Source organism: Macrobrachium nipponense, chromosome 7 (assembly GCF_015104395.2).
Source record: "Macrobrachium nipponense isolate FS-2020 chromosome 7, ASM1510439v2, whole genome shotgun sequence".
Lineage (NCBI taxonomy): Eukaryota > Metazoa > Arthropoda > Malacostraca > Decapoda > Palaemonidae > Macrobrachium > Macrobrachium nipponense.
The window spans coordinates 25322791-25335290 of NC_061109.1; the positions used below are offsets into that span (position 1 = coordinate 25322791).

General features: G+C 36.4%; 1 protein-coding gene across 3 annotated transcripts in view; it reads left to right on the top strand.

Annotated features, from left to right (window-relative positions):
• LOC135217132 (uncharacterized) overlaps positions 1 to 12500 on the top strand; it is a 374498-nt gene that overhangs the window by 174693 nt on the left and 187305 nt on the right. For all 3 annotated transcript variants that reach the window (XM_064252839.1, XM_064252840.1, XM_064252841.1), the window contains one exon: positions 11433 to 11609. In XM_064252839.1, coding sequence (XP_064108909.1) covers positions 11433 to 11609 — 177 coding nt within the window. The remainder of the gene's footprint in view (positions 1 to 11432; positions 11610 to 12500) is intronic.

A 12500-nucleotide genomic window follows, 5' to 3' on the forward strand; every position in this document is an offset into this window, starting at 1 on the left:
TGAAGTTCACAGAAAGAAGCGTATGCTTTCTATGGAGACAAAGATGGAGATAATAAAAAAGTATGAAGCTGGCTTGCAGTTGAGTGTGATCGCTAAGGAATACGGCCAAAATCCGTCGACGCTAGGCACCATCCTTAAGCAGAAGGAAGCCATCAAAACAGCTACACCTTCCAAGGGCGTGACTATTTTGTCCAACAGGAGGAGCCATGTGCATAATGAAATGGAAAGGCTGCTTTTTGTATGGATCTAGGACAAAGAAATTGATGGCGATACGATAACCGAGACGGCAATCTGCCAGAAGGCCTGCGCTATTTTCGGCGATTTGATTGCCCAAGCCGAAGACGACGGCAGAGAGGGGACATCAACGGCAACCCCAGAGTTCAAGGCTTCTCATGGGTGGTTCAAAAAATTCCGTAAACGGACTGGCATCCATTCGGTGGTGAAGAAATTGAAATTACGTAAAGTATAAAAAAATAAAAAGAAATGTAAAAATAAAAAAAAAGATAAAATAAATTTTATTTTAAGTTTTTTGTAAAGTTAAGTGTTTCAGTTTTGTTAATGTGTTTTGTAAAGTTTAGTTTGTTTTTCTGACATTTTTTTATGTGTTTTGTAAAGTTTAGTTTGTTTTTCTGACATTTTTTTATGTGTTTTGTAAAGTTAAGTGTACGTATCTGCCGTTTGTCCTCCTCCTCCTCTGCCGCCACTTTCGGAGATAGCCTCACACGAAAGGTAAGCTTCCACATTTTACGTTACAGTAATAATATTTCTTGTACACAAATATACACTTTATTTACAGGTTTGGATTTTTATTCTTAATTTAGGTATTGAATGGTCCAAATTGTTATAGTATTTCATTGTTTATAGGTCAATTTAGCTTTATTATGAAATTTAATGGGGTATTTTTGGAGGGCTTGGAACGGATTAGCCATTTTACATGTAAAATGTGTTCCAAGATACGAAAAACTCATTATACGAAGGCCGCCTCGGAACGGATTAATTTCGTATCTCGAGGTACTACTGTATATATATATATATATATATATATATATATATATATATATATATATATATATATATATTATATAGATATAGATATATATATATATTATATATATTATATATATTATTTTAGATTATATGATATATCTCTATATATATATATATATATATATATAGTATATATATATCTTTATATATATATCTATATCTATATCTATTAATATATTACTATCTATATATATATATATAATATATATATATATATATTATCTTATAGATAGTTAGATATTATTATATATTCATATTAATATATATTATAGATATCATATATTATATATAATATATATATATAATTATATATATATATATATACATATATAATATATATATATTCTATATATATATCTATATATATATCATATATAGATTTCTAATTTATATATATATATATATCATCTTATATATATATATATATATATATATATATATATATATAGAGATACTATATATATATGATTTATATATATAATTATTATATTAATTATATATATATATATAAATATAGTATATATAATATATATATATATATATATATATTATCTATATATATTTTTATCTTATTAAATATATCCTATATTATTATATCTAATATATATTAATTATAATATTATATATATTTATATATAATATATATTATTAATCATATATATCTATATATATAGATATATATATATTTATTTATTTATATGAGCTTTATATGTATATTATATATATATCTATATAATATATAATATATATATCTATATATATATATATAGATATATATAATTTTTCTACAGTTTATGATTTTATTTAGATGTCAGTAGTAACAAGAGAGATTTAGCCTCTTGAATTATGTCTGATGCATAAATGTAACTTGATACAGAGTCAGATAGCTATTTCACAAGTACACCTTAACATTTTCAGTGAGTACCTGAATATGATTTGTGAAGGATAAGATTTGTTGTAACCTAGCAAAAGGCCACAGATGTAATCAAAGCTCAATTTCGTCTCTCTCTCTCTCTCTCTCTCTCTCTCTCTCTCTCTCTCGTCTCTCTCTCTCTCTCTCTCTCTCTCTCTCTCTCTCTCTCTCTCTCTCATTGTGTAAACTAGCAGGCTATTTTGAACCTGTACAAGTTTAATTTATTTTTGTGTCTTTGTGAAGTAGTAAAGCTAATCTGGTATTCCTTTGTTACTGCTAGATGTTAACCAGGTATCAGCTTACATTTAGGCACAAAAAAACACTTGTAAAAGTAGGATATTTTGATGGAAAGTGGTATAGCTTACACGATTGCAGAATAGGCAAATTTTGTCTCTGAGATTTTATTTGTTAATAGCTCCATTTTTCACTGATTGTGAATATCACTTAACAGCAACAGAAAATTAATTATAAACATATTAAATTAAAAAGATAAGTCATAACAATATTTTTATATAAGTAATGTACCAAGTAATTACTTAGCTATATGTAGTTTCAACTTGTATGGCAGCTTAAATTTTGAAATTTCAGTAGTACTACTTTTGTTTTGGTAGGTGACTAGCCCTGCCACTTTTAGGAAAGAGAGGAACAACTCAGCAAAGCTTGTCAATTTGTTTCTGCTGGCTTATGACAAACAGTTTTGTGAAGTTGGCTTATTTTGAAATTTGTTCCAGTTGAGTTTTTACCAATTGGTGAAGTATTTTTACTTTTGGAAGCCTTTGGCAAATTAGAACAGTGTTAGGTTTGTTGGAGACTGATTTTTTAACTATTAAGATAGTTTTTCACAGTTGGTAAATTTGTGGTTAGTTGATGTGTCATTAGGATGTCTGGCCAAAGTTCAGCTAGTATTCATTATTGCAGCAATGGGTGCAATACGAGATTAACCAAAGCAATAGCAAGACTTTAGCTAGCCAGGATTCTACTGTCTTCTATGTATATGTCCCCTATTCCCAGTTCTGCGACTGTACCACCTGTTCCTTTACCTGGCTCCCACATTTCTGACCCTGATATCATCGCCAGCCTTGAATAAGATTTAATCAAAAGTTTGGTTTAATAGTGAACACTACAGCCCAGTTAAGGGCTTAGGTTGGAGTCCTAATGGATAAAGTGAGTGAGGAAAGTACCAGTGAAGTGTTGGTGGAGGGGGTGGCTGCCTGTCCTGCCAATTCTCCTAGGCAATGGTCATTGTCATTCTCCCCTAAACCTGGGAGGAGTCATACTGGAAGCCCAAGAGATGTTGGTAGGGTCTGCCCATGGGAAGTCAACCCCTCAGTTGAACCAATAGTTGCATCCCAGGTTGTGACAGAAAGCCATTGGAAAGGCATCTATTTTGAAGTGCATCGTCTTTGCTTAAGTTCAGAGACATCTAGTCATGAACAGAGGAGCCAGTAGCGCTCTGTGGATGAATCGCAGTCATTGAAAAGGCATGCAGGTTCACTCTTCTCCAGTGCCATACAAAAGGGTCAGCCTTCCTGCAGTTTCTGGAACAGCCCGGGACACAAAATTTTCTTTGGAGCGCCCTTGTCCTTACACTTGTATCTTCAGAGGAAGAAGAGGCTGTAGATCAGGAATCTGCCTCCCTCTGCTTGTGTGTCCTTACTGCATTTTTTGCTGCAGAGCTTTCCTACCTTTTTCTCCCCAGCTTCACCTGGTTATGACTTCTTAATGAGTAATCAGCCAAAGAATGGTACTTTTATTCTTAGGAAGGAAGGCATTAAACAAAATTGAGGGTTGGCTTTGAGAGAAGAGAGCAAGGGAAGGCTTCAATCAGTTTGCCTCCTTCCCAACTGTCAATCAGGAGGTACAGTGTGTTATTTACTTATGGCGGGGGATCCATTCCAGTGGCGCGCTGTAAGTTGTTTACCACCGTAAGTCGGTTATTCGCCATTGATGACACTTTAACAATGCTCATGGGGCCAAAACTTGATCCATTAGCACCATTGATGACACTTGAAAGGCTCTGTAAGATCGAATTGCTGTAAGTTGGTGGCATCATAAGTCAAGAAAGCACTGTATTTGTCATGGCCACAAGAGAAGCTCCTTCCTTGGGTTTTGCTACCTCTCCCAGGGGGACCTGTCTGGGCTTATCAACTTTTCTCGGAGATCGGCTTTTTCACCAGCTAAAGTAATGTTCGCCTATACAGATCTTGATTATCTGCTCAGGAACATGTTCAAGGTCTTTCTTTTAGGTTTAAAGCGTATTGGATTGGTTTGTGGGATCCCTTGCCTGGAAAATCCAAGACTGCCCTCTCTGCTTACAGATGTTGTTTTGGATTGACTAGGAGTCATCTCTTGCACAGACAAGGAAATTAGATATGCTTCTCAGAATTTAGCCCTTCATTTCGCCATGGGGGTTCTTAAGAAGAGGGAACTTTGGTGTTTGTTCACCACCAAAGAAATCACTGCTGCACAGAAGTCTGCTGTCCTCTTCCTTCTTGATCGTAATCATCTTTTCCCTCAGTCTGCTGTAAATAAGATTGCTTTGGACCTCCAAAAGAAGTCCACACAGGACCTCTTGGCTCAGTCAATGAGACACTCTGATGAGTTGACAACTTTTAGCTCCAAGTCGGTCTCTCCTCTTCATTGCGGCAGACAGAGGGCCCAAACTAGACCTTGATCAAATGTCAGCTTTTCAACTTGTTCATTTAAGAAGTCTTCCTCTAAGTCATCCTCACGGAAGTGAAGGTTATATCCTCCATGCCCTGGTAGGAGCCAGGCGCCTTCATATTTGGGAGAGATGGAGCACGAAAGGATGGGAGCAGTGTCTCATGAAAGTGTTGATGGAGGCTACTCTCCCATTCAAAGTAAAACCACCTTTAGTCAACATGCCCATTGTATTGACTGCCCACTCTGTAGGCTCAGAGAGGTATTCAGCCCTCTCGGGAGAATTTTCCTCCCTCCCTCCTCAACAAGAAAAAGAGGTGGTCAGAGACATCAGATCAGAGGGGTCATACAATAGTCTTTTTGTACTCCCCAAATTTTCAGGAGGATGGAGACTGTTCCTGGGTGTCAGTGCCCTGAATGTCTTCGTTCAGAAGACGAAGTTCAGAATGAAAATGAATCTGTCCATTCTGTCATCCATTTACCATGGAGACTGTATGGTCTCCATTGACATGCAGGATGCCTACTTCCATGTCCCCCATCCATCCTGACTCCAGACAGTACCACAGATTCTGTCAGTTTCAAGCCTTATGCTTTGGCCTCTCAACAGCTTCTCAACTTTTCACTGGTGTTCTCCCTCCCCTTGTAAGGTGGTTCCATTTTATGGGCATCAATATATCTCTACTTGGATGTTTGGCTCTTTTGATCCCTGATGAAGGACAAATGTATGGAAAACCTTTGGATGACCCTTCAATTAGCCCTTCAATTTGAGATTGACTGCAGAAGCTATTGCTAAATGTAGATGTAAGTCATTTAGCAATGTCTACCAAACCAAGTTGTCTATCTTTTTGCACTTGGTGCAGAAGAAATGTCTCATCGTTTCAGAAGTCTACAACAGATATAGCAGACTTTCTGTTCTATTTGAGGTCCTGTAGAAGCCTTTTGTCTTCTACTGTTAAAGGTTACAGGGCCATGCTGGCTTTGTTTTTATGTTTGCAACTTACCAAGTGATCACATAGCTATAGTTTCAATATCTGCAGCAGCTAGAATTTGAAATTTGTGGTAGTGCCATTTTTGTTTTGGTTAAGGCGACCACCCTGCCACTATCAGGGAAGTGCAGAACCAACGCAGTAAACAGATTGTTGTTTTCTACCGTAGATAACCTTAACATTGGTTTACTGCAGATGCAGAATTTGAATCTGGTAGAATCTTTTCAATTGATGTCTCAGGCATTTTGCAACATACTCTTACCTTTGTTGGCTGGTTTGGCATTGATTAGCTGTTAACAGGAATCCAATATTTTGAATTTGTCTCGCTTTTGTATCAACTTAGGCTAGGCTTTGTTTATGTTAAAAGCGGGCATGTCCGATTATAGTACACAAAGCGTAAGGTATTGCAGGCTGCAATTCTAGGTTAGTCAAAGCTTATGACCCACAATCCATTTGCATTAGTTATAGGGGTCAGAATTGTTTGCTGTCAGAATTGTTTGCAGCAATTAACATGTAACAAATGTGAGAATTAAGGGATAAGGTGTGGAGGACTTTAAAGACATGAAAAAGGTTGATAGGGATAAAAAGAGAAAAGCAGCTGTTAGAACTATTGGTAGGCAGTCCTTAATTAGTCAGGCTGACACTGATGTATCTATTTCTCATTCTCCTTCTATTACACCTGTTCCCTTATCTCAAGGTTTACAACCCAATCCTAACCCTGGCTCCTTGCACCCGAATCCCAATCCCTTTGCCAGTTTCAAATTGTGAGTAGACCAGAAATTTTTTATGATGTTACAGGCCATGGAACAATTGGAAGCTTCAGTCTAAGTTCTTATGGACAAGTTAGGTAAAATTGATAAAAGTATTATTGCAATTGCTGTTCAGTGGAGGAGGTGGCTATTTGTCCCACTGATTCTCTGAGGCAAAGGTTGTGGCGGGATCACAAGCAAACCAAAACAAAGCATCAAGATTTCCCCACATTTACATTAGTCTGTCAAGCTACCAAAATATCCCCCTGCAACACTTTCCTCTTTATGTTACTAATTACTAACATAACTATTGGTTCAACAAGATAAAACAAGAACTTTCAAAAACCATGTACTCACCAACACTTGACACAATCAGGGCGAGACGCTGCATTGTCCACTGGATACAGTCGCTGAGGCACAAACTCTTCCACTAGCACCCAGTACCAGACCAACAAACCACCAAATACCAATACACACAAAAAAAGTGTCAAAACCTTGCAACAACTCAAATACAACACAACAAATCACTACACACAAAAACCAATCAACACCAAGATTTCTCAACAACTCAAAAAAACACAACAAATCACTGACACCAATAAACAATGATCTCAACATCAAGACTTCTCAACTACTCAAAAAACAAATAATCACTAACACAAACAAACACCAGTCAACATCAAGCTTTATCAACAACTCAAAAAACATCAAACACAACAGACACTCACCAGCTCAACAACCATCAGATGGCAGATGGACACAAGCACAACAAACTCAATTACTCAATATCAAAACAATCAAAAGGATACAATGATAACTGACCACCAATAACTGCCTTTAAATACTGACGCAACTGACTGCTCGTCACTCGCTCCAATAGCTGACTGACCCAGACTCCCTCACTCAAGGCTCGGCAACCAAGCCAGCAGACAAACCCGAAATGCCTGCCAAACAAGCGGTCTACTCGTTAACCACCCATTCACCACTCTCTCTCTCTCTCTCTCTCTCTCTCTCTCTCTCTCTCTCTCTATCTCTCTCTCTCTCTCTCTCTCTCTCTCTCTCTCTCTCTCTCTCTCTCTCTCTCTCTCTCTCTCTCTCTCTCTCTCTAAACAGAAAACCACAGACACAAACCTTCCCCATACTATCTTAACAACAACAAATACACAAAACATGATATAGCAATTACACAAAATATCCAACCCTTCCTATTGCCTCCAATGAACACAAACAACCTAATGAGACAACAACCAAAACAACGAGTCTGTTCTTATACCCTTGGTTTTTTTGCAATGAACGAGATCCCGTCAAAGCCCTGGCACTGTTCTTTTAACGTTAAGAGTTTAACGGAGATCCTGGGTTCAGAAGAAGAAGAGAGAGCTCTTTGTCTGGTGAGAGCTTTTAAATATTATCTACATAGGACTGAGAGGATCTGAGGGCCTTTCAGTAACCTAAGATGTTTAGTTAAAGATCCTTCTCGACCCCTTACGAAGAATGCCCTGTCCTTCTTTATAAGGGATCTTATTCTTGAAGCACATTCCCAGATTTGAGAGAATGTCCTCACTAAATCAGAGCATTCGCTACTTTTTTTTAGCATTTAAGCATAACCTGTCTCTCTCTCCCATTCTTCAAGCGACATATTAGAGGTGTAAGTTGCTTTTCACATCCCATTATTTGCGTGAATTGGGAGCGGTGTATGAAAATTTCAGCACCCTGGGTCTGTTGCCAGTGGCTGGCATGGTTTTGGGGAAAGAAGTGTAGGAAGCATCCCTTGCTATATGTACATGAAGTACCCATCCATTTTTTAGTGGATGAGTGGTGGTTTTTTAATTATGTGGTGTAGGTGACAATATTGTTTGGTGATTTTATTGTGGTACTGTGCCCAGGACAGGGGCAACTATTGATGCTTTGTAGTCATTGAAAACATCCTCCGCTGCAAAGTTCCCACTAAGGTGCAGGCGCTTCATGGCTATACCACCATGCCACTACAGGTTAGGATGAGTGCCAACCAGAGGCAGTATCCAATACCTGCAGTACCTCTCTTACCAGGTAAGGAAACAACAAGCATTGTGTCAATGCAAGCAAACTTTCTATTGTAAAAGAAACCCACAAATTCATTGTGTATAACGTGTTTACTAATATACATTTTATTTTACTCCACACTCGAGTACAGTGGACCCCCCGTATTCGCGTTCTCTGGATTCGCGGACTCACACATTCGCGGATTTCTCTTGGGAACGTTTCCCTACATTATTCGCGGAAAATTCGCGCATTCGCGGTATTTTTCTATGAGAAATATCCACAAATTCCTGGTTTTTGTTATCAATTTCATCATGAAATGCACTTTTTGTGATAAAACTATTAAAAAAACCAAGTATGAAAATTTTTAGTGGTTTTTCTTAAGTTTTAACTAACAAAATAGGCTGTTTTTAGCGTTTTTATAGGGGTTCCAAACATTCGCGGATTCTAACTATTGACGGGGGGGTCTGGTACGCATCCCCCGCGAATACGGGGGGACCACTGTACTTTTAGACCCTATCTGTGGCCCGTTTTCAAGAAGTGTAGGTTGTCAGCCTGGGTCAAGGCCCAGCAGTCTTCTGGAACTACTTCTTGTTGAGCTGTGATTTATGTGATGGCTGTTCTAGTTTCCTTGAGCTAATCCCCTCTTGTCGCTCTGATATCCAGAGTTCAACAAGAAGACGTTTCAGAAGACTGTTGGGCCTTGACCCAGGCTGACAACCCACACGTCTCTTGAAAATGGGCCACAGATAGGGCCCATTTTATAGGTTTACTTAAGGGGGGCTGGCCGGAACCCTTATATATGGTGGTATAGGGCGAAAAATGCAAAGTCATGAAAAAATTCATGGAGCTTCATACGGCAATTGAGAATACGTATATGAAATATTTCGTCAAAATTCCTCTTACTTTCGTAGTTACAGGGTAATTAGTTAACGTAACTCAATAAGCCTAAAACATTGATCCGTACAAGAAGATGCCATATTTCTTCTATTATCGTAAATTTTGATAATTATTGTCAAAGAAATTGGGAGAAATGGCATCTGTAGACATTCTCCGAGTCAAGAGAGAGAGAGACTTCAGTCAGCTAACCAACCACTCCAACCATCAGTGCTAGCACAAACTTCGAGTAGTCTACACGTTCGATTTCACCTCTGACATTCGCTTGCTATTACGTATGTTTATGTATGTTTCGGCAAGAAGTTCATCGTGCCAATGAGGAAAAGACAAGGAAAACATCTCGCTAACATACAGACGAAGAAAAATCGCTAAAGTATTATTACAGAATATCATAATATACGCGTAGTTAGTGAAGAGAGAGGGGAGGGTTGCCTAGTAACGCCCCCTTCTAGCCTGACAGCACACGTCACACTGTGCCCAAGGCTACGAGCTTTGAGCAAAGAGATCTTCATTTATGATAAATAACATAGTTTTGGTTTTTTAATACCCAAAATGGAATATGAAATTCATAATAATCATGATTTATTAAATTGTTTTTGTAAAATGAGAGTACACCTTCGAGTTTCACCTCTGACATTCTCTTGCATTTACGGTTGTTTATCTTTGTTTCGGCAAAAATTTCATCATGCCAAAGAGGAAAATACAAGGAAAACATCTCGCTAACATACAGAAGAAGAAAATTCACTGTAAAAGCCGAGTTAGTGAAGGGGAGAGAGAGAGAGAGTTACGTAGGAAGGAGTGCCCCATCTTGCCTCAAGCGGTGCCCTAGGCTACGATATATGAGCAAAGGGATCATCATTTATGATTAAATTATGATAAATAAAATAGTTTTGGTTTGGTTATACTACACAAAAAAGAAATATATTCATAATAATCATTACTTTTTCTTAACATTGTTCTTTATTAGAAATAGGAAGGAAAACTTTGAACACCCGTATCTCAAAATTATACTTATTGACCTTCAAAATCTATCTCCTCACTTAGTTTTAAAGCTATAACGTTGGAATTTGGTATATAACTCAGAAAGACATTATAGAACAATCAAATTGAGCCCTTTTTCCGATTTTTGTTTCGTCCTTTTTTTATAATTTTTTTTCTCCTGATTTATAGGGTTTATTTTTTTACCATATTGAAAAATTCATATCTAGCAAAAAAATGACTTTTAGAAAAAAAACTCTCTATTTGATTGGAGGTCTACATCAGGTCTATATATGGTAGTAATCCCAGGTCTTAATATTAAATATCAAGGGAGGAGATAGAATTTGAAAAATGGTTATTTTCGGGATAAATTGCCTTGGCGTCACAAAACCGAAGGTCAGAGGCGAAAATCATATGCGGTTTGGAGATGTCCCAAGTCACCTTATTAAGTGGTATGAATGTCAAAGTCCTGTCGTTAAAAAACGGCATTAGCCGGCCGGCCCCCTTAAATACCTATAAGTAAACACGTTATACACAATGATTTTGTGGGTTTCGTTTTCAATCTTCAGAAGAAAACTGAAAGAAGTTTTTGTTTGGATTAAACTTTCTGTTCTCAAATTTATTACCTTTGCTAAGGTTTTGGAGTAAAATATGTGCAAGTATCCCACCTCTTGTCAATGGGGCATTCAGCTACGTAATTACTTGGTAAGTTATTTATATAAAATGTAATTTTTATGATAATATAAAGTTTTATATTTACTTATCAAGTAATTACAGAATCAGAATCCTCCCTCCTCCCCTTTTATGGACATAAGGAGATAATCAAATTGAAGCTCTTTGCTGAGTTGTTCCTCACTTTCCTTGAAAATGGGCTGGGATAGTCACCTACCCAAAACTAAATTTAAGCTGCCATGAAAATTGAAACTATAGCTATGTAATTACTTGGTAATTATATATAAAATATTTTATCATAAAAATGTCATTTTTCTTTTAAATTTTATTTTAGTTTTAAGTTTTATTTGACTTTGATTAAATAAAGGGTAAGTTTGTATAAATTAGGAATTAAAGTATCTGAGTACTACTAACAAAGCTAAGAGTAAATAAACATTATGCTGAAAACTGTATTTCATATATTTATGAAATAAAATACTTCATATTGTTTTTAGCTTTGAAGATCTTTTTCAGACACCTGCCAACAGTGAGTCAACAAGTAACCATATTATAGGTATAGTTCGTCCCAGCAATCTCCAGGGTCTGAGTCTTCAAGAACGATTAATAGCAAGTCAAGAAGAATCATCAGCTATTGTTACCCGAATGAGAGATAGCATTGCTCGTCGTGAAGATCTTATGACCAGATATAAGGTATATACATTTAATAAAGGCTTGACTATATGGTCCATTATTATTCAAGTTTAGTGTAAAATCACTCAATCATATAACAAAAACTCCTCAAAGCAAGTTAAATAGAATCAAAGATGCAAGATGGAAAAATATGTACAGGATTCCCCCACTTTTATGTGGTATTAGGTTCCAGAACCTGCCACGGAAATGCAAAAATCCCCTCTAAAATGCTTATAACTGGCTTATTACTGCTAAATACCCAGTACACCATGAACTAAAATGCGTATAACCGTCTATTTTAACAGTTACTGATTAATTTGATAGTTCCAATAAAAATATACCTTCAATTATCGTACTAAAACAATTTAATATTTCAAACAGAAATACACCCTAAACCATCATCCCAAAATACAAAGATGTCTTAGATTAGTAACCCTTTTACCATTGTTATTCTTAAATATATATGCCCCCCAAAAATGCTTATACTTAACAGTGATTTACTCATTTAAGAATATTAATATTAATGTAAACAAGCAAAATATGTATTAAAATGTTTAATACAAATTAAATAAATCTTTAATACAAGTTAACCCTTAAACACCGAGCCGCTATTTACCAAAGATTGTCTTGTATGTAGGCGGCGTTCGGTTTAGTGCCGAAGCGGAAATTTTATTATTTTTTTTTTTTTCAAAAAATCACAGCACGCTTAGTTTTTAAGATTAAGAGTTCGTTTTTGGCTCCGTTATTTGTCATTGCCTGAAGTTTAGTATGCAAACATCAGAAATGGAAAGAAAATATCATTATCATATATAAATATTGGAATATATGCCAGCGCATAAAAAATTTCATGTATTGTATACAAATCATGCTCTGAGCAAAACAGTCCAAGCTAATGAGTTAATTTTTTTTTCG